Source organism: Ctenopharyngodon idella, chromosome 8 (assembly GCF_019924925.1).
Source record: "Ctenopharyngodon idella isolate HZGC_01 chromosome 8, HZGC01, whole genome shotgun sequence".
Lineage (NCBI taxonomy): Eukaryota > Metazoa > Chordata > Actinopteri > Cypriniformes > Xenocyprididae > Ctenopharyngodon > Ctenopharyngodon idella.
In genome coordinates, this window is record NC_067227.1 from 7023773 (window position 1) to 7047798 (window position 24026).

Sequence of the window (24026 nt, forward strand, 5' to 3'; positions counted from 1 at the left end):
AACTAATGTTAACTACTGAAACCTTATTGTAAACTGTTACCCAATCATCCTTCAATCTGATAGTTTAGTTTACTGGATATAGCAAATGATGACAAAATAAACACATTAAACAAGATAAATGATATATGCTTAATTTCATGATAAGTATGCGATTATTCACGATTAAATGCAATTAAAAAAATGTAATCTATAGACAGCCCTAGTATTTATCTAATATGTCTATATAGCCTAGTTTTATTAATTTTGAATTCAGTTTTAGTTTTTGTTTAACTATAATTATCCTGCTTCAACCTCAGTTGCTAACAACACCTCTCTTTAATAACCATTTTTTAATTGTGATGATAATGTGTGACAACATATCTTAATCATTAATCATCTATGTTAAACCTCAGTACAAAAGTTTGAGGTCAGTAAGATTTTTGTATGTTTTTAAAGAAATTAATACTTTTATTCAGCAAGGATGCATTAAAAAAGTGACAGTAAATATATTTGTAATGTTAATATTTATATTTTAAATAAATGCTGCTCTTTTGAACTTTCTATTCATCAAAGAATACTGAAAAAATATAACACAGTTATACAGTTTACACCAAATCAACATATTAGAATGATTTCTGAAGGATCATGCGACACTGAAGATTAGAGTAATGGCTGCTGAAAATTCAGCTTTGCCATCACAGGAATAAATTACATCTTAAAATATATTAAAATAGAAAACAGTTATTTTTAACTGCAATATTATTTTACAACATTACTGTTTTTACTGTATTTTTCATCAAATAAATGCAGACTTGGTATCACAAGAGACTTCTTGCAAAAACATATTGTAGCATAGAATGTGCGCTCTTGATGGAGCTGCAGGTCAGTTAGCTTATCAACAGAGGGCACCACTGAGTCTTTTGCAATACACTAAACATTATACTGTTCTGCTGTACGTTTATTATCTATCTGTTCTCTTATGTGTATTTCATTTGGCCCAGAATATTTTAAGAGTATCTAACAGGAAGTATGAAAGTCATTTGGAATGTACATTTTCTAACACTTCTAAATAACATTGGTGTTATTCCATATAATTACATAAACATAATATCAATCATTAATCATGTCGATTTATTGTTTCAACTTAGATTAATGTTAAATACTATATATGACATTGGTAAATGATCAGCTCACAAATTTTGTGGTTATGTCACTGACAATTTCTAACTAACTGTTCATAATCATTTTGAAATTTTGTTTCTTAAGCTTAAATCAGGGCAAAATACTGGTAGGAAACATAAGCAAAAATTTTTATTAGAACATTTTTTTTAATTTTAATCAATATTGGATAAACAATACTCTTAATTATATTACCCACCCCTACAAGTACAAAATCGTGTACTCACTTGTGCCAAATATGGCCTGACACTGAGTGTCATAGTGCTGGCACTGGCCGTTGTAGCAGTAAGCCTGGTCTTGTTTGCAGGGATGGCCATTCTGTTTGAAGACGTCATTCTGACAGAGGGCAGATGTGCCGTTACAATACTCTGGCAAATCACATTCATCAGTGCTGCTTCTGCACACAGTGCCACCGGGTAAAAACTGACAGATAGAGAGAAAAATTAATCAGAACATGTGAGCAAAAAGTACTACTGCATATTGTCAAATGGCATATGCATGTATAGGCTAATAGCTCTGTCCTACTGAGCTGCTTGGTGATATAAAAAGTTTGGTGCTTTGGTGGAGAAAAAATATATGACCCAACTAGACAAATTTTGTCTTAAACTCATTGCGTGAAGGGCACATACAATATTGCCTTACAATTTGGCCAGAACAAGCTATCTTATAAAGCAGCATGGCAGGCATCTTGCCAGTGTTATTTTAGTGTAATTTATATACTATTATATAGTATTTATTATTGATTCAAATAAGCTTTTATTTTTATATTTTCAGATTAAGCTATAATATATTTGTTATGTGCATTTGACATTTGTATTAGTTTTTTTTTATATATCTGTTTAACTTTAATGTATTTTTATTTTTGTTTTAGCAATGTTAGTATATCAACTTTAATTTTAGTTAGTTACCAAGGCAATTTTTTTACTTCAAGTTTTTCATTCAATATTTATATTTTATTTCAGCTCTATTTGAATTAAAAATGGTTTTTAATAAATTTAGTTAATAATAACAATAACATTATACAATAACGATAACAGTGCATCTCACTAAGGTTTGGAGCAGAGCTAGAGTGTTAGAAAAGGTGCAATTACCCTGCAGTTCTTGCAGCAGACCCCGTACGCACACTGAGCTCCTGACCTCAGCTTACACGTTTTGGGCTCACAGCACGGATCCTTCTCACACTCCTGAAACATTTACATAATCAACCTTCAGAAGTTCTCTATTCATCATTAGGGATGCAACAAACTAAACTCAGCAAAAAAAGAAACGTCCCTTTTTTAGGATACTGTATTTTAAAGATAATTTTGTAAAATACAAATAAGCTTTACAGGATAGGGTTTAAACCAGAGCATGTGAGCGAAGAGGAGTGGTGTAACCACTCAATGCCAGTGTGCATACTCTCATGTTCACCAGTAAAACAAAGTTCACTCAAATCCCACTCCGACAACAAATTTCTCTGTACTATATGTCTTTCTGTTTGTAATAACAGTTATGATATTTGTGGCTTCAAAGCCTAGGTCTTCAACCCTACTCCTGGGGATCCACTGTCCAGCAAAGTTTATTTCCAACCTGCTTCAGATCACCTGGCCTGTGTATTTAAAAGCTACCTTGAAGAGCCCAGGAACAGGGTTGAAGACCTATGCTTTAAAGCAATATGTTGTATAAAGTGTTATAAATAAATGCAACATGACTTGACTGGAGTGCTGAATTGCAGAACTGAATCAAACATATCCACATCGGTAGTCATTGTAAATGAGAACTGGTTCTCAGTTGAATTACCTGGTTAAATAAAGGTTAATAACAATCGCAATGATCATATGGCTATGATCAGATGCTTTCTTGACTGCTGTTTTATCATCGCTGTCGTTTTAGTTGTGTTTATTTTGTTATTGAGAGGAAAGTGCAAGGCACTTATTTACATATTCATCTAAATGCCGCTCTCAGCAGCACCAGCAGGATGTTCACTAACAGCAGCAAAGGTATTTCGAACTTCTTTTTACCCCTGAGCAAAGAATGAAAAAGAACTTCTCTGTGAGTATATCACAAAAAGAATCGTTGCTAACTCAAAAATTCTGTTATTAATTACTCACCCTCATGTCATTCCAAGCCCATAAAAATTTCCTTCATCTTCGGAACACAAATGAAGATCTTTTTGATGAAATCTGAGAGCTTTCTGTCCCTCCATAGACAGCTATGCAACTACCACTTTAAAGGTTCAAAAAGTTCATAAAGAGATCGTAAAACTAATCCAAATGAATTGAACGGTTTAGTCCAAATTTTCTGAAGAGACTTGATCGCTTTATGATGAACAGATTGAATTTAGGCTTTTATTCACATATAAACATTGATCAGCGAACATAAACGAAGCTCAACCGTACCTGCGTGACGCACGAGAACAAACCTCATTAGCTCTTGCGGAAGTTCAAACGTGCTGCGTAAAACAAGAATAAACCTCATTGGTTCTCACATGTCAAGCAAGCATGCTTGAGCTTCCGTTTAGCATAGCTGATGTTGATGAACATTTATATGTAAAAAACACACCTAAATTCAATCTGTTTATCAAATAAAGTGATCATGTCTCTTCAGAAAATTTGGAATAAAACCCTTAATTCATATGGATACGTTTTACGATCTCTTTATGAACTTTTTGAAGCGTCAAAGTGGTAGTTGCGTAGCTGTCTATGGAGGGACAGAAAGCTCTCAGATTTCATCAAAAAGATCTTCATCCATGTTCCAAAGATGAACGAAAGTCTTACAGGTTTGGAACGGCATGAGTGTGAGTAATTAATGACAGAATTTTCATTTTAGGGTGAATTATACCTTTAACTACTGTGCTTATATGTATAAGGTTCACAAATTAATTAAAACATTATTTGAATTCCATAACCTTATATTTTATATTACTTATTTCAAAGATTCTCAAACCAGCATATCACAAAGGGCATTCTGGTTTGAGCGAGCAGCCCTGAGCGGATTGAGCGAGCAGAGCGATGTCAGGTCATTTTTGAGCGTCGATTGGCTTAGCTCTTTCGGTGTGTTCCGCACCGTTGGCTCTGGTCGGATGCCATCAGGGTTTTTTGGGCTGATTCAGCATGTTAAATTGGCGTCAGGCTGTTGGTGAGGGAGAACGCTAATTGGCTGTTCAGCTTAGCGAATGAGTCAGTGCGCAAGAATGAAAACGAAAGTGATGAAAGGAAGCAAAGAAACCTAAGACAGTGCTACAGGGAGACAGGAGGGACAGCTGATCATGTTTACAGTGGCAAACCATGTGTAATCATATGTCCTCCTAGATGTGTTTGAAAACTTACAAATGCCTTTTTGGAAGAGTGGGGTAACATCTCACAGCAAGAACGGGCAAATCTGGTGTAGTCCATGAGAATGAGATGCACTATAGTACTGATGTCCACACGAGATACTGACTGCTACTTTTGATACTGACCCCTCATTATTCCATTTCTGTTTATCAAATGTCTCTAAAACTTGTTCAGTCTTTCTCGAGTGTTGAATCTTTTCATGTTCATACTAATATTTACATGTTAAGACATTGGTGAGAGGACGTTTCTTTTTTCTTTTTTTTTGCTGTGTTTATTATTACGATTATATTCATTATTAATTAGAACTGATTTTATTAATTAGTCGTTGCACCACTAAAAATTCTCCTAAATAGCAGTAAAAGTTCTTAGCTAAGAGTTTTCTCTTAAAACCTATTCACAAAGCTGCTGAGACAAACTTTTACTAAGGAATAGAGAAATGTCTTAAGCTAAGAGAAAGGCGTGGTTGACCTCGTTGATATGGATGATGTCAACACGCTTACTAACTATGCACACAGTGATTGGCTGATGGGTGAGGGGTCTCTGTCTGTGATTTAATCATAGAAATATTGTAGAACGAGGTATCATTTCACCATATATAAATAAAGGTTTTAAAATAAAAAAGTCACATTTAAATAAAGATTTTAAAATGTAGGCTAAATGTCACTAATTAAACAAGTATATGTTCAGCTAATTGTCAGCCTCTTACATGTCTGCATCTCAAGAGAATGCAGAATTCAGGTGACAAATGATGTTTTATAAACAAAGTTTGGGAAGAGCATGTTCAAATGGTCTTCTACACACAGCCGACTCACAGTCACCTCAACAGTTTTCTGCACCCCTCCACCACCCCGACTCCTCACTTTTGGCTGGTTCCTATTCCCAGGATACAGGGGAGTACACTGGGTTTGGGCTAAATTCCGAGCTCTGAGCCTTCCTTTTGACAGCATGGGATTGGGAAAGGTCCACGAGCCGGAATTCGAACTCGGATCACGCAAGCTGCCCACAAGGCTAGTATATTATTTTCAACTTGACCGCAATGTTTTATTCTCCATCATTCAATACTTTTTGCCTGTACATAAATCAACCTTTATGTTGTCATCGCAGATGACCAATCTAGAAATCTAGAAATCAAAATATTTATTGCATTTATAAAGAAAAGGCTCATCAAGGCGCTATTGCCTCAATAGTGTAGGATACAGTGTTTTTGAGCGGATTGCTGAGGTGGAATGCCGGCAACAGCCATTTTAGTATTGTTGATTTGGTCTTAGTGACTTAGGAGTCCTCTTGACTACTCCTAACTTTTTACAGATTTAGGAGCTAGTTTTAGTGCTAAAATGCTTTGTGAAATACTCTTAGAGCTTAGAAATACTCTTAGAGCTAAATTTAAGATTCCTAAATTTAGGACTGACACACCCATTATTTTTAAGAGTTTCTCCTAAATCGAGAAGTTAGGAGCTACTTTTACCCTTAAGATGTTTTGTGAATACGGGCCCTGGTCTTCATGACCTTTAACATCACTGGCTCAACAGCACAGTTGGTTATCTAAATCAGCCAACAATTACTATGTTCTTTAGAAATGAGAAATCAGGATCAGCTCTCTTCACCCAATAAACTGATCTGGAATTAGACAACTCACTTCCTCCGATCCACAGTCACACTCTTCGCCCACATCCACCAGCTTGTTCCCACAGAAGGGGGCGCTGTATGCCTCGTCCGGCCGCGGTATGTTCAGCAGACAGCGGCCACCTGAGTTCAAGATCATCTTCTCAAAGTCATCAGCACTACAGCTACTGAAGTTATGAGAACCACTGAGGACAGAGAAATGGGTGAAAACAAAAACCTCACAGCATACTGAAATTTGTAAACAAACGAGACAAAAAACACCTACGTTGCCCCTGAGTTCATAATGCAGTGCGTGACATCGCATTTACAGTTTCGGCCATCATCATGGTTCATCCCAAGATTGTGACCCAGCTCATGAGCCACGATGGAGGAAAATGACATCACATTATTATTGGTGAACTGAGGGGAAAATGCACACATATACATACAAAGACAGAGATTTAGATACTGGTGAAAGTCACTGTTCAGCAGACACTGACTAACAGTGTGTGTGAGTATCTGTAGCATATGAGAAGTTGATCAGACATCATACCGCATTAATTCCACCACCATGACTTCTGGAACAAGCTGTGCCAACGAAAGCCATGCCTGCTGTTCCACCAAATCCTTTTTTTCTGTGAAAAGAGAGAGAAAGAGAATCAGACAGGCACTTTCTGTAGCCATAACTGCACATCATTATTTATAGAACAATACAGTGGGTACGGAAAGTATTCAGACCCCCTTAAATTTTTCACTCTTTGTTATATTGCAGCCATTTGCTAAAATCATTTAAGTTCATTTTTTTTTTCCTCATTAATGTACACACAGCACCCCATATTGACAGAAAAACACAGAATTGTTGACATTTTTGCAGATTTATTAAAAAAGAAAAACTGAAATATCACATGGTCCTTGTCATGATCACCGTCTGTTCTTGGACTCTAATTCCCATAATCCTCCCTACCAGTCACATGCACACATTCCACACCAATCACCAATTACCACACACACCTGTAGATCATCACCTGGACTATAAAAGACTCACTCACACACCACCTCATGGTCTTGTATTGCCGTGGTGTACAATTCTGAGCGTTATTATTCTGTCTGACTGATTACCCGTTGCTGATTCTGTTGTTTATCGTTTACGAACCTCTGCTGCCTGTCCCTGACCTGTGCTTTGTATCCTGATCTGTGAGTGTTATCTGCCAGCCCTGACTATTGCCTGTTATCTGTCTACGATTCTGCCTGCCCTATATCATACCTGTTTGCTCCTCATCTACCCTGCCTGTACGACTATGTTCAATAAAGCATGCAAATGGATCCCAGCCGATGTGACGATTCATTACAGTCCTAAGTATTCAGACCCTTTGCTGTGACACTCATATATTTAACTCAGGTGCTGTCCATTTCTTCTGATCATCCTTGAGATGGTTCTACACCTTCATTTGAGTCCAGCTGTGTTTGATTATACTGATTGGACTTGATTAGGAAAGCCACACACCTGTCTATATAAGACCTTACAGCTCACAGTGCATGTCAGAGCAAATGAGAATCATGAGGTCAAAGGAACTGCCTGAAGAGCTCAGAGACAGAATTGTGGCAAGGCACAGATCTGGCCAAGGTTACAAAAAAATTTCTGCTGCACTTAAGGTTCCTAAGAGCACAGTGGCCTCCATAATCCTTAAATGGAAGACGTTTGGGACGACCAGAACCCTTCCTAGAGCTGGCCGTCCGGCCAAACTGAGCTTTCGGGGGAGAAGAGCCTTGGTGAGAGAGGTAAAGAAGAACCCAAAGATCACTGTGGCTGAGCTCCAGAGATGCAGTCGGGAGATGGGAGAAAGTTGTAGAAAGTCAACCATCACTGCAGCCCTCCACCAGTCGGGGCTTTATGGCAGAGTGGCCCGACGGAAGCCTCTCCTCAGTGCAAGACACATGAAAGCCCGCATGGAGTTTGCTAAAAAAACACCTGAAGGACTCCAAGATGGTGAGAAATAAGATTCTCTGGTCTAATGAGACCAAGATAGAACTTTTTGGCCTTAATTCTAAGCGGTATGTGTGGAGAAAACCAGGTGGCAGCATCATGCTGTGGGGGTGTTTTTCAGCTGCAGGGACAGGACGACTGGTTGCAATCGAGGGAAAGATGAATGCGACCAAGTACAGGGATATCCTGGACGAAAACCTTCTCCAGAGTGCTCAGGACCATAGACTGGGCCGAAGGTTTACCTTCCAACAAGACAATGACCCTAAGCACACAGCTAAAATAACGAAGGAGTGGCTTCACAACAACTCCGTGACTGTTCTTGAATGGCCCAGCCAGAGCCCTGACTTAAACCCAATTGAGCATCTCTGGAGAGACCTAAAAATGGCTGTCCACCAACGTTTACCATCCAACCTGACAGAACTGGAGAGGATCTGCAAGGAGGAATGGCAGAGGATCCCCAAATCCAGGTGTGAAAAACTTGTTGCATCTTTCCCAAAAAGACTCATGGCTGTATTAGATCAAAAGGGTGCTTCTACTAAATACTGAGCAAAGGGTCTGAATACTTAGGACCATGTGATATTTCAGTTTTTCTTTTTTAATAAATCTGCAAAAATGTCTGTTTTTCTGTCAATATGGGGTGCTGTGTGTACATTAATGAGGAAAAAAATGAACTTAAATGATTTTAGCAAATGGCTGCAATATAACAAAGAGTGAAAAATTTAAGGGGGTCTGAATACTTTCCGTACCCACTGTAAATCTAAAGTGGACACATAACTGGATTTTTCTTGATCTTTTGAAGATTTGCTTTACAATGCAAAGACTTTCCCTTTTTGGCACCAATCACTTACAGAGAGCTACTAGTGCAAAACCTAATCTGGAGGTTTTTCGATTTGCTTGGAAAGACAGTGTTTACGGACGAGCAAGTCCTGAATACTCTACATCTAGATCTGCATACTTTAACAGACTTATAGAACGTAAGTAATGTGAGTAATGTCAAACCCCTGTTAAATATTATTAACTGTTCCCTCACCCTTGAACACGTCCCCTAAATCTTTTATACATATATCAGTTATTAAACCTCTTTTTAGAAAAAGCCAAATCTTGACTCATGTGAAATGAATAATTAAATATCTAAACTTTTCATTTTATGTCAAAAATACTTAAAATAACATAGCTGTGTCCCCAAGACTATGCTGCAGAGAAATGGAGTTCATGAAGACCTGTGTTGTATTTCTCGACAAAGTGCTGCAGTTGACACTACAGATCATCATTGTCATGATCATTGTCTGTTCCTGTCAGTTCCTGGACTCCATTTCCCACAATCCTCCCTTCCAATCATATGCACACTCCACTCCAATCACCAATTGCCACACACACCTGCAGATCATTACCTGGACTATAAAGGACTCACACACACACCACCTCATTGCGAAGTCTTGTTAACCCTTGTTGCAATTCTGAGCGTTTATTTCCTGTCTGCCTGTTTGTTTCCGATCCTGTCTGTTACCCGTTATCGACCCGTTGCTGCCTACCTTTGATCCTTGCCTGGTATACTGTTCTGTGAGTGTTTTCTGCCTGCCCTGACTATTGCCTGTATCCTGACTACGATTCTGCCTGTCCCTGCTGTTCCTGTTTGCCCCTGCTTTGACCCTGCATGTACGACCACGTTCTTTTATAATAAAGCTAGCAAATGGATCCCCGCCTGAGTCTCGCTTCGTTACAATCATATTCTTCTGGACTGGCTTTAATATTAGGCTGGCATATGTAGACAGGACCTAGCCTCATTAAAATACTTCATCTCAGTTACCTGTAACGTGTATGTTCAGCTCGTTTCAATGTGTTCTGTTTCTGTTTTGCCTGCCTGAGTTCCTAGTTAGTGTCCTTGATTGTTAATTAGTCCCTCACACCTGTTTCTGTTCAGTTTGATTACCTTCTCCATGTATTTAAGTCCTGTGTTTCCTGTTTTTAACAAGGTTGTGTTAGTTTGTTCTCATACGATCTCCTGAGTGTTCCTTGTTTATTTTATTAAAGACTATTTTTGTCTCTATCTCTTTCCTTGTGCGCTTCATTACAGACACTGTGACATTACCACTTTGTTTATGTGAATGAACAGACATCTGTTCTTGTAATGGTAAATTATGGTGTGCAGCAAGGCTTTGTGTTAGGTCCTTTTCTCTGTGTTCCCTGTACAAGCTCCTTTTGGGTGATATTACTACGAATGTATTCATTATATTATACACGTTCTCCTGATGCAACTCAAACATTTGATATAAATTGTAACAGAGAAAGGCCCTTACAGGATGAGCTGTGCACTGTCATGACGACGACGGTGAACTAGCTCTTTCTCTCTCCATTGAGTAAAGCGGCCCAACACCTCTCCAGCACTGCCATCAGTATTGATGAAGTTCTGCACAGACCAGATCTCCAGCCCCACCAACACAATGCGAATATTCAGAGGCATGTACATCTAAGAGGAAGCAGGAAAAAGAAAGTGAGAAAATCAGGCCTCTTAATAATCACTATTTTTTGTGATATATAAATAAAGATTTTTAATATTTGACAAATAAATGTAAACTGAAAAAGGCGTTCTTTGTATCCATCTTAAAATATGCAAGAAAACTTACACTATCAACATAGTTAGCAATCTGAACCACCTCCTCACGTACTGCTGTATGATTTCTGTTTTTGTAGTTATACTGTAGAAAAGAGAAAAAAGAAATACAAGAAAGGCTTTCAGAAATTGGGCACTTCTCACATTGGACAATTCTCACATTGATGCTTTAATGACCCAGGTCATAATAAATATTAGATCCCTTTCTTCAAAATCACTTATTGTTAATGATATTATCAAAGATAATAATCTAGATGTGCTGTGTTTGACAGAAACTTGGCTAAAACCGGACGATTACATTACTTTAAATGAGTCTAGTCCTCAAGGTTATGATTATCGACACAGTGCCCGTCAGAAAGGCAAAGGGGGAGGTGTTGCTGTAATCTATAGTAATATTTACAGTATTAGTCAGAAGTCTTTCAAATATAATTCCTTCGAAACTATGGTACTTTACGTAACATTATGTAAGTTGACATTTGTGCTGGCTACTGTATACAGGCCACCAGGACACAATACAGACTTTATCAAAGAATTTGCTGACTTTCTATCAGAGTTAGTACTAGCTGCAGATAAAGTCCTTGTTGTTGGTGATTTTAATATTCATGTAGATAATAAAAAAGACGCATTAGGATTGGCATTTGCAGATATTCTAAACTCTATTGGTGTTAGACAACATGTGTCAGGACCCACTCATTGTCGTAATCATACTTTAGATCTAATATTGTCACATGGAATCGATATTGATGCTGTTGAAATTCTGCAGCAGAGTGACGACATCTCAGATCATTATCTAGTCTCGTGTATACTACATTTAGTCAAGGCGGCTAAACTGCCTCCATGCCATAAATATGGTAGAACCATCACTTCTACCACTAAAGATTGCTTTATAAATAATCTTCCTGATCATTTTCATCGCCTTAGCATACCAGACAGCTTAGAAGACCTCGATGTTGCAACAGAAACTATTGCCTCTGTCTTTTCCAGCACATTAGACTCAGTTGCTCCTTTGCGTTTAAAAAAGATTAAGGAAATTAATCCAATGCCATGGTACAATGACCACACTCGGGCCCTAAAGTTAGCAGCCAGAAAAATGGAGCGCAGCTGGAAGAAATCAAAACTAGAAGTATTTCGTATTTCGTGGAGAGAGAGAATGATTGAGTACAGAAAGGCCTTAAAATCTGCTAGATCTGCCTATTTTTCTAAACTCTTAGAAGAAAATAAACACAACCCTAGGTATTTATTTGATACAGTGGCTAAATTAACAAGAAATAAAGCTTCAACTTCTGATGTTTCCAAAGAGCACAGCAGTAATGACTTTATGAACTTCTTTACTTGCAAGATTGATAATATTAGAGAAAAAATAATAACCATGCAACCGTCTACTACAGTATCGTGTCAGATAGTGCATTGTAGTGTCCCTGAGGAAAAATTCAATTCATTTACTGCTTTAGGAGAGGAAGAATTGTCTAAACTTGTTAAATCATCAAAATCAACAACATGTATGTTAGACCCTATACCGACTAAGCTATTGAAAGAAATGCTTCCAGAGGTCATAGACCCTCTTCTCAATATCGTCAATTCATCTTTATCATTAGGATACGTACCAAAAACTTTTAAGCTGGCTATTATTAAACCTCTTATTAAAAAACCACAACTTGATCCTAGAGAATTAGTCAATTACAGGCCGATCTCAAATCTCACTTTTCTGTCAAAAATACTAGAAAAGGCAGTATCATCACAGCTATGTTCCTTTTTAGAAAGAAATGGTATCTGTGAGGATTTCCAGTCAGGATTTAGACCGTACCATAGTACTGAGACTGCTCTCATTAGAGTTACTAATGATTTGCTCTTATCATCAGATCGTGGTTGTATCTCTCTATTAGTGTTAATGGATCTTAGTGCTGCATTTGACACTATTGATCACAATATTCTTTTAAATAGACTCGAAAATTATGTTGGCATTAGTGGAATTGCATTGTCATGGTTCAAATCATACTTATCTGACCGTTATCAGTTTGTAGTAGTAAACGAAGACATGTCATATCGATCACAAGTTCAATATGGAGTACCACAAGGCTCAGTACTAGGACCGTTACTGTTCACTCTGTACATGCTACCCTTGGGAGATATCATTAGGAAGCATGGCGTTAGTTTTCACTGTTACGCTGATGATACTCAGCTCTATATTTCTTCACGCCCTGACGAAACTTACCAATTCACAAAATTAACGGAATGCATAGCTGATATAAAAAATTGGATGACCAGTAATTTCCTACTACTAAATTCAGAAAAAACAGAGATTCTAATTTTTGGACCAAAAACTTCTTCACGTAATAACCTAGAATATTGTCTAACACTTGATGGCTGCTCTGTTAAGTCTTCGTCGTCAGTTAGGAACCTGGGTGTGCTCTTTGATACCAATCTTTCATTTGAAGGCCATGTTACTAGCATCGGTAAAACCGCATTCTTCCATCTTAAAAATATATCTAAACTACGACATATGCTCTCAATGAAAAATGCAGAACAGTTAGTTCATGCGTTTATGACCTCAAGGCTAGATTACTGTAACGCTCTACTGGGTGGTTGTTCTGCTCGCCTGATAAATAAACTACAGCTCGTACAAAATGCAGCAGCTAGAGTTCTTACTAGAACCAGGAAGTATGACCATATTAGCCCAGTTCTGTCAACACTGCATTGGCTTCCTGTTAAACATCGTATAGATTTTAAAATCTTGCTAATTACTTACAAAGCACTAAATGGTTTAGCTCCCCAGTACCTGAGCGAGCTCCTAATTCATTATAGTCCTTCACGTCTATTGCGATCTCAGAATTCAGGCCAGCTGATAATACCTAGAATATCAAAATCAACTGCAGGTGGTAGATCCTTCTCCTATTTAACACCTAAACTCTGGAACAATCTTCCTAGCATTGTTCGGGAAGCAGACACACTCTGTCAGTTTAAATCTAGACTAAAAACGCATCTCTTTAACCTGGCATACACATAACACATTACCAATTTATATTTCCAAATCCGTTAAAGGATTATTAGGCTGCATAAATTAGGTCAGCCGGAACCGGGAACACTTCCTATAACACCTGATGTACTCGTTACATCAGAAGAAGAATGGCATCTACACTAATATTAGTCTTTCTGTTTATCCCGAGGTTCACCGTAGTCAACCGGATCCGGGCCGTATCCAGGTGAGACCAAGGACCTGCACCTTGACACGACCACAACGCAGCCCTGAAGTATCAGCAGAGATTGAGTCAACTAGATCATCCCCTGTGAAGGCCTCATCGACACGACAGCCACGACACAGTTCCTCAACAACCGTCCATACTGGCGTGATGAATACGATCCTCAATTGGATGGAACTGAAATAAATACTTTTAATGTTGCGATCCTATTGGACTTATGATAGCAACCTGAATTGTAACAAAGCACTGTTGGCCAGAGGAGAACTGGCACCCCGACTAAGCCTGGTTTCTCCCAAGGTTTTTTTCTCCATTTTAACACCAATTTGCCACTTGTCTGCCACCTGATGTCACCTGATGGAGTTTGGGTTCCTTGCCGCTGTCGCCTCTGGCTTGCTTAGTTGGGGACACTTGACTTGACATTTGATATTCAACAGTGCTTTGATCTGCCTGCATTGACACTATTCTTTAAAAGCTGCTGTGCAGCCAAACAATGTACCAGTTATCAATGTAAAGCTGCTTTGACACAATCTACATTGTAAAAAGCGCTATATAAATAAAGGTGACTTGACTTGACTTGACCCAGGCAGGGGGCGATCATGTTCTCATCACACATGTCTCAAAATGTTTAATAAATGTCTCCACACTTCCATTAAATTCTCTTACACTAACTGCTCTCAGTTTAAGAGCTACTGTAGTGTAACATAACCATCAGATAATGAAAAAAGAGAAGATTGTACAAGATTTAAATGACTTACTCTTTCATTATCCACCACAACAAGCAGTTCCACATAGTGTGTCTGGTGCAGCACTGCCCTCTTATTCTGTTTGGAAAGACAGACAAAGAATTTAGTCTTATTTTCAGCTGTGTTTGCTGTGTTTACTACTATTACTATTGAATACAAATGAAATTCTTATTATTATACCAATAAAAAATATAATAATAATAATATTAATACAGTTCCCAAGGCTAACTGAAGGCTGTTTACAGTTTCAAAAAATTGAAATGATCAACCATTGTTTGTAGTGTGGACTACATGATAAACTGAAGAGCATTAATACATAATTGAACTATTTTAAAATGAGTGTGACTTCGCTCAAGGGTTTTCACTTTTTTGTGATAAGATATGACTTTGCAAGTCATCCCATTCTTTAAATATAAAAGCAGCCACGCTGTCACGTACATTTGTGCTTTTTTCTCACACCTTATACATAGTTCTTTCTATGTACAAGGTGTGAGAAAAAAGCAAGATAGACAACATGATGACAAAATGTAATGTGTTTAATTGCCTTTAAAATGTAATGAATTAAATGAAATGTTGAAAATGATGTTTTCCTGGAAGAAAACAAAACTAGTGGTATTTTGCACTGGGTGGAAGAATAGTGTTTCTACCTACAGAAAGGCCTTAAATCTGCTAGATCTGCTTACTTTTTTTACTCTTTTAAAGAAAGCAAATCGATTTGATACAATGACAGAATCCTCACAGCTATGTGCCTTTTTGGAGAGAAATGGTATCTGCAAGGATTTCCAGTCAGGATTTAGACCATATAATAATACTGAAACTGCTTTCATCATCCGACTGTGGTTGCATCTTGCTATTAGTATTAGTACTGGACCTTAGTGCTGAATTTAATACTATCGACCACAACATTCTTTTGGATTGGCATTAGTGGACTTTGATATGGTTCAAATCATACTTATCTAACAGTCATTAATTTGTAGCAGTAAATTAAGAGCTATTATATCGATCACAAGTTAAGTATGGAGTACCACAAGGCTAAGTACAAGGACCATTGCTTTTCACTGTGCAAATGCTAGATATCATTAGGAAACATGGCATTAGTTTTCAATGCTACACTAATGACACTCAGCTCTATATTTCTTTGAGGCCCAACAAAACTAACGGAATGCATAGTTGACATAAAAATTGGATGACTAGTAATTTCAGTTTTTATTTTAATTTAGGTTTTATTCAATGGACCAAAAACCTCCACACATAATAATTAGAATAATGTCTATCTCTTGATGGATGTTCTGTCAAGTCTTCATCATCAGGTAGGAACCTAGGTGTGCTATTTTTATTTTGAAAGCCACATTTCTAGCATTTATAAAACCACATACTTCCATCTTAAAAATATCTCCAAATTACGACATGTGTTCAATGTCAAATGCAGAAAAGTTAATTAATGCATTCATGACCTCTATGCTAGATTATTGTAATGCATTACAGGGTGGTTGCAGGCTTAATAAACAAACTCCAGCTAGTCCAAAATGCAGCACCTAGAATTCTTATTAGAACCATGAAGTATGACGATATTAGCCTGGTGCTGCCAAAATGCATTGGCTCCCAATTAAACATCATATTCATTTTCAAATCTTGCTAATTATTAATAAAGCCCTGAATGGCTTAGCTCCTCAGTATTTGAGCAAGCTCCTATTCATGAAGGATGCATAGTCCTTCATGTCCATTACTGTCTCAAAATTCTGGCCAGTTGAAATAAATAGAATATCGAAATCGACTGCGGGTGGTAGATCCTTTTCCTAAAGAGGCCTCAAACTCTGGAACAGTCTTCCTATCATTATTTGCTAGACACATTCTGTCAGTTTAAATCTAGATTAAAGAATGAAATGGATGAAATATTCTGAATAATATCAATCCACAAGCTGAATTGCGATGCAGCCTGGAATCATAATCACACCATGTTTTTTCATTTGGCCAGAGGAGAACTGGCCTCCCAACTGAGCCTGGTTTCTCCCAAAGTTTTTTTGTTCTCCATTTCTGTCAGTTTCTGATAGAGTTTGTGTTCCTTGCCACTGTCACCTCTGGCTTGCTTAGTTGGGGACACTTAATTGTAATGTCTGTAGCGATCAAACACACAATTGTAAAAGTCAATCTTCACAACATGCAGACTCCACAATGCCTGGCCCCCCCACAGAGAACTACCACCATTTGCTCCCCACATACACTTGAAAGACACTTGAGACAATGATTGTTCTTAATACAAGAATCAGACACGTGGCCCATTGAAATGGCATCCTTTCCACTAATTCATTGACAAATATGCTTAAAGGAATGAACATGCATTTCCCCAGTACATTTTGTGTATTATTACTGAATGTATATTTTCTTTTGTATATTGTATAAATTTGGAACTACTAGATAATGTAGTTCATCTAGGTGGTGTCTCATATCAAAATACTCGTTGTTTAATGACTCACACTTTGATGGACATCACCATCTCTCAGAATGCATTGTATGTTTGTTATTAGGGATGCACCGATACCAGTATTGGTATCGGGCTCGATACCAAGCTCATGTACTTATACTCATACCGATACCTCACGTGACGTAACTGACAGAATTTTCCATGCATAGAGACTCCGGCGGCAGCAGCAGAAACAATGTCAGCCTCAGGGGTGTGGAAATACTTCAAAATGAATGATGATAACCCACACAATGCGAACTGCATGCAAATCGTGCTGAATGACACAGACCAGAAGCGCTCTCTCTTTCTTGCGTGCGATCCCAGTTCTCTCAGACAGCGCGCGATCGGTTCTCATTGCACCCGAATGGTCAAATGCAAAAATAGTTGTCAAAATGTCCATCGTGTGGAGTATTTCACGTAAATATAGTCGGTTATGGCTTAAGTGGACATAAACAGGCGGGTGAAAACAGGATATGTGTCAGATATTACATCCATTCGGTCTTAAAATGACAGTAGCCTAATTAAATATTTGTCTGTCATTAATGTTAATAAAACAACAAAAGATGTTAAATGAATGTGTGTGTATATATCGTGAAATAAAATTTCTCATATCATGGTCATATTGTCCACTCGTCCCGTGAGAAATCTGGTCACCACAGGTTGTGTTTACATTGGTTCACAGTGTTACGTTATAAACATTTATTCTGTAATATCTGTTTAGCACTTTTTGAAAGGCATGTTAAAAAAAGACTATGTTTGTTTTTTGTTTTATTATTATGACTGGTAATTATGCCCTTTGAAGTTTATTGGACACTGTGAAATTTGTGCTTTAAGTTTGTGACAAGCACATAAAAATTATTACTTTTTTTCATTGGAGTAATAATGGAATTGAAGTAATAATAGTCTCACTGTGTTGTGCTTGGAAAACTGCCATGTCACCAAAATAAAAAAAAGAAATTAATAAATGTATAGGCATCGGTATCGGCGAGTACCAGAAAAAAAATATCGGTACTCGTACTTGGTCCTTAAAAAATGGTATCAGTGCATCCCTATTTGTTATATTTATCAGAGTATAAATTAACACAAACTACTACCTTTCTTTCAAATAAATTTTACTAGGTCACTTTCAAACAAAGAAAGTGCACCTTTCTCATTGGTCAAGCCAACGGTGATTTAGTATTAAGTTTGAACCCAAGGTGCTTTATAGTGAGAAACTGATGGTTCTTCCAGCTCGTTAAATGACTCTTTTCATAGCTCCATTCCCCTGTTATGCTATGGTTCAAATTCATTTCCACTCATTTCCTATGTATGCGTGATTTGTATCTCTTTGTGTGTTTAGTCTAGATATGTGTTCATCATTTAGTTAAATAAAACTCGCGTGCACATTCTTGCGAGTTGATTCTGATCTGCTTATTAACCAGTGTCACTGATAACTATTACGATCACAGCTACATGCTAAGAAAGTTATTTTTTGTGGCCACGGAAAATATCCTTTCTGAAGAGTTCATAGACGATCGATACCGAGTGTTCGCTGGCCGAACATATTAATTGATTGTAATATTAATTCAGCTACATCAAGTTAATTCGACTAACTGATTCAAATTTTTATAATTAATTATAACGAGTTATGATTAATTATTCATATTTCCCTTTTGAGCTAATTTGCTACATAATATTCAGCAATAACATTGATTTGAAACTGAACTGAGCTGGATGATGTATCACTGTTTTCTGCAGAGCTGCTTTATTGTTGAATTAAACTCTTTTCATAATTAATGAACTTTACACAGTTATTGAACCGAACTGAATCAACACATCATTGATCATAATTTTCCTGTTTATCACTGTAAAGCTGATTTGAAACAATCTTTATTGTATAAAGCGCTATAAAAAATAAAGTTGACTTGACTTGACAAGTGTAATAACTGCCTTTTAGTTGTCACTGTACTAAACCCAAAACCAATTATTATTATTATTATTATTATTACTATTAGCTGAAAAAATATTTATTTTTTTTTAAGTTAAAAGTGTTTTTCTACAAGATGCACAAAAGAGAAAAGTGGAGATGCTAAACCATATGCAGATTGTTTTTATTTCTTACTGTTAAAACAGACTTTAATTTTAAAACACAATTTGATTTTATAATATTCAGAAATACTGTAAGAAATCCAGTAATGACAGTGCAGAGCGTTTAAACACTTGAAAATGAACATACACCATCATGCAAAAGTACACTACTGTAATATACATGCACATACACATTTTCTTTTTGCAGGAGTTCAATATTCACTGTTTATTATCTGTGTTCTAAAGCTTGCACAATTGCTCATGTCATTATTTGGATTTGGAGTGACTCACCCTGATCAGATGGCTGCTTTGACCAAAGGTGATGTTATGGACATGGCTGTCTGTAGGTTGCCTTGGTGACGTTTCATCATCATGGTTTTGAAAGTGAGGTGTTCCACAGGTGAGAGGTTCTGTCTCTACATCCTCCAAACGATACACCAAGTGCTCATCACTGGAGGAATCTTCCAACGGTTCAATACCGAAACTGGTGCCCTCCGTGTAGATAACACCCCTAAGGTACATACAGGTCACACACTTATAAACATAAAACATTTTGACAAACAGAGAGCTTTGGAAACCTTCTAGAAACTTTAAGAGTCAATTTAATCTAATTTCTTGGGAATGATTGAGTAGAGGTGTATACAGGATTCCCACACTTTTTGATCAATGAATTTCCATGACTTTTCTATTCATTTGTGACTGTCAAGTCTGTTTAGGTTTTGTTCATGTTTTCATGTCTTTTATTTTGAAAATTGTCATAGTCATGTTTCCTGGTTCCATGTCATGTGATTCCCTGTTCCCCTCATGTGATTTTGTCATGTGTTTCCTTAGTATGTGTCTTGCTTTCATTGGTTCATGTTTCATTAGCTTTGTCTGTTCATTAGCTTTTTTGTTTTTGTTTTTTGTTTTATCATGTGCTCCCCATAGTCTTGCATTTAAGCCCTTATGTCTGCCTTGTCTAGTCGTCATGTATTGAAGTACATATGCTGTTCCTTGTTCCATGTCTCAGTTCATTGTTTCAAGTCAAGTTTTTGTTCATGTTTTAGATTTTGTTCACAGTTTGTTTCATGTTCTGGGTTTTAGATTTGTACCTTTAAAATACAGTGACAACTGGATAATAATTTGTAAAAAAAAAAAAAAAAAAAAAAAAGTTATAGAGATCACATCAACAAAGACTATTATGCCAATGACATACTTCAAAAGTTAGCATAACTTTAAAAAAAACTATATCTCCTACAGAAAACTTTAATACTTTTCTATGATCTTTTAAGATTTTTATTAATTTCCACAATTTTTACAAGTCTGGAAACATCTCCAGTTACTTAATGTGACCTTGGTCCCTGAGAGGAGGGAACTAGACATTGCTTCAGTAGCTGACACTATGGGGGGAATGTCTTTCTCCCAAAATACTGAAGCCTTACTGAATCACACCAATTTATGTACACGGGCCAATGGCATTCCAGCGCACAAAATAGAGGCAAGCTCCTCCGCTATATAAGGAGGCGCTGAATGCCACTGCTTCAGAATCTTTAAACTGAAGAAAAAGCATAGTCTGTAATGAATCTGAGCTATATAACATGACAGCTTATACAATGTCTTGACCACAGTTACACAGTTACATTATGTAACAGAGATGTTCGAGTTCAGTTCACTCGATATTGCATCAGTATCTGATGCTATAAGATCATATTAAAGCAAAGGTACAGCGCTTCAGTACACAGATAACAGTACTTACCCTAAGGGGAAGACAATTTGCTTAGTGACTGTAACAATGTTCATTGATTAGGGAGGAAGGACGCGAGAACCGGCGAACATTCAACGATAATTTAATTATGAAATAAACAAACAACATAACAAATGTAAAGCGGCAGCCCCTCATAGTAGATTGCCACATAAAAACACAATAAAACAAAAAAAAAATGCAAACCTGGTCCTCTCTTATCCTTCACTGTCGTCACTCCTCCTTTTATCCTTCCAGTTCAAAGCTCCTCCGTGAAGTTCGAAGCCCCGCCCTGCTTGCCACAGTGACCTTATCACCATATTGAGCAAGCTGCATAAGCATTGAGTACACCACATATTGGAAGGAAGACAATAGCTTACCCGGGTCATTAGCTCATACAGTCACTGCTACTAGTAATTTCCTACTACTTAATTTTGAAAAAAAGAGGTTTTAATTATTGGACCAAAAACCTCTGCATGTAATAACCTAGAATACTGTCTAACACTTGATGGCTGCTCTGTCAAGTATTCGTCATCAGTTAGGAACCTGGGTTTGCCCTTTGATACCAATCTTTCATTTGAAAGCCACATTTCTGGCATCTGTAAAACCGCATTTGTCCATCTTAAAAATCTAAATTACAATATATGCTCTACAAATATGACAAATGCATACCAGGTTTGCCAACTCTCATGCATTTAGCTTGAGACACACATTTTCAGGCTCTGTCTCACGCTCTCACTCTGCCCAAGCAAATCTCATGGCAAATTAAAAAAGACAATTGCTTTTAAAAAACACCAAACAAAACCAGCTCACTGCCTCTGGTGGAGGCAGGATTAAGCATAGTTTACTGGGGGCTCTGGTGAGCATGGGCACTGAGCCAGTGTGAGTTCATCATCAGAACCTTTGGCCTCAGGCTGCCATTGCTTCTTTCTTCACAGCTCAGGGGCGGCGGGGGACAGAAGACAATCACTGTCAATCAGGGCATTTCAGAGGTAGAGGGTTTTGGCTGTCATTATGCTGCAGTGAGTAGAGTCAGACCCTTTTAGCACTACCTCTGCATGGCCCAGGCAGAATACACATCATGCATTCATGCACATCAGGGAGATCAATGGGTCCCTCACAGGAGAGGCATTCTTTCTGTGCCATTGTCCTTAAAGGTGAAATGCTGTAGGAGAGCAACTGGTAGAGCGTTGTCCTCTACTAAGGCTTGATTGGCGAAGGCTTTGCAAAGACAGAGCAGCTGTCTGAAGGAGAATGATTCTGAGGCAATGATGGTCAGCACCACCCTTATATAAATAAGGCTTCAGTAAGTTTGGAGAAAGGTGTTCCCCCTAAGCGTCAGCTACACAATGACACAATGTTGAGTGATCCGAATTCAAAAGGAAGTTTTGAATTTTTTTTTATATTTCTATGTTTCCCAGATTGTGGGAACCCTGTATATAATGACAAGGGAATCTTTTTCGACTCTTTAAAGTCATGATGAAATGAAAGTAGCAATAGGTCTTATCTTCTGTACTGTGACACATCTGAGTGAAATGAATTTTCAAAAAATGAAAAATGTAGGGCAGGGACTTGGTTCTATCCATTGGTTGTTAATTAGATTGAAGCAAATCTAAATGCATGCTTGCTGTTAATTGACCCTTCGCCGGGAGTTTGATTGACAGACGATCTAACCAATCATAACGCAGAATCCGTCATTTTGTCCGACAAAGCAATCAGGGGAGTTAGTAGATTAACGTTGGTGGACTTGAACTTGAAAAATTATGTGTACTGACATCTTTCTGTGTTTGAAATGTGGTTCATTCATGTTTATTTGATGATATAAATTAACTAGTAAGAGGAGATGATTGGTTCATGAGCCGCTTTATCTTTAAAGAGCCACAAAATGGTATTTATTGTTTAAATTTCTTTAAAAATTACAAAATTTGTAACTTGAGACTTTGTTTCATATCAAAAGTAACCTGCTCTGTCTTGTCTGTCGATACGTTTCCAGTGTCCTCTTTGCTCCACAATGTATTTTTCACTGTGTGAGAACAAGATGTGTGGCGTGAGAGCGGCATGGCTTATCGGACATAGCAACAGTAACTAAAGGAGGTGGGTCTTTTCGAACGGTCAATTGTGAGAAAAGGGGCAGGTTTCAAGTGGACTAAATGATAAATCCAGCATTCATCACTAGGGAGAAGTCTTTTGTTTCACTGGAAGATCGAGCTATGACTACTTAATTAAACATTATGATTAAAAAACAGAAATGTAAATGTTAAAAGTTAAATGGATGAATTATTCATAAGATCAGTACCATGCATTTAGAAAATAGATGGGGTGATTTTTTATTTAATTCCGACTTCAAAGATAAATTTAGATTTAAATTCATATAAAGTTACATATTCCAACCAAAACAGTAACTTCAAATTTACTTAATTTTATCCTTTGGGATTTGACTGGATTGTGAAAAGTAGACTACAAATATGATATTCATATTTTCTTGCCACCTGTGTGGCCTTGGATACATAAATAAAAATAATTTCAGAGGCAGAAAAAGTATTTATGTTTTGATGAAATATTTTTTACTAACATTAATTCTGTACCTTAAGGCTAAAAACATGTATTAAGAAAGTCAATTCTGAAGTGTGTCTGCAGCTGTAAAGGTTTTATAGTCCACTTTTTAGCCCTCTATCCATGTAAAGCTTCTGTGATCTCACCTTAACCCAGAGCACAGGCTGAGTGCTGCAGAAGAGCCCTCCACATCTTCTATGTAACCACTGTAATGACAATGACCCTGATGGAAAACAGAGAGAAAGAAGCCACAATAAATTCCACCAAGACCAAAAATGTAATTTCAAAGCCTTGACTAAAAAACAGCAACATCCTTGCCATTCAAAACCTGAATTAAGCTCAAGGTATTTGCTTGTCAGGGACCAGAGCCTAGTTAGATGGTCTGACAGTTTTACTGTAGGGTAGAGGTTCTCAACCACAGGGCCGAGTTCCACTATGATTTAAAATAAGCCAAGACAAGCATTAAAATAAGCCAAAGCAACTAAAATCAAGACATTTCCTATTTTAATTCACTCCCTCAACAACAGTTTTTTTTCTTTAAAGAGTCAGGGTTCCCATGATCTTGAAAAACCTAGATAAATGAGGAAACCTAATTTTAGGACGCCGCAGAGGCTGG

The 24026-nt window shown here is 37.4% G+C and overlaps 1 protein-coding gene across 4 annotated transcripts in view; it reads right to left on the bottom strand.

Annotated features, from left to right (window-relative positions):
* The window catches only part of adam9 (ADAM metallopeptidase domain 9), a 72787-nt gene that overhangs the window by 11967 nt on the left and 36794 nt on the right, over positions 1 to 24026 (bottom strand). For 3 of the 4 annotated variants that reach the window (XM_051903462.1, XM_051903461.1, XM_051903465.1), the window contains 10 exons: positions 23557 to 23633; positions 19429 to 19648; positions 14622 to 14687; positions 10683 to 10754; positions 10356 to 10525; positions 6628 to 6709; positions 6361 to 6494; positions 6109 to 6280; positions 2250 to 2342; positions 1386 to 1581 (listed from right to left, as the gene is read on the bottom strand). In XM_051903462.1, coding sequence (XP_051759422.1) covers positions 1386 to 1581; positions 2250 to 2342; positions 6109 to 6280; positions 6361 to 6494; positions 6628 to 6709; positions 10356 to 10525; positions 10683 to 10754; positions 14622 to 14687; positions 19429 to 19648; positions 23557 to 23633 — 1282 coding nt within the window. The remainder of the gene's footprint in view (positions 1 to 1385; positions 1582 to 2249; positions 2343 to 6108; positions 6281 to 6360; positions 6495 to 6627; positions 6710 to 10355; positions 10526 to 10682; positions 10755 to 14621; positions 14688 to 19428; positions 19649 to 23556; positions 23634 to 24026) is intronic. The other variant, XM_051903464.1, reaches the window with a different exon arrangement.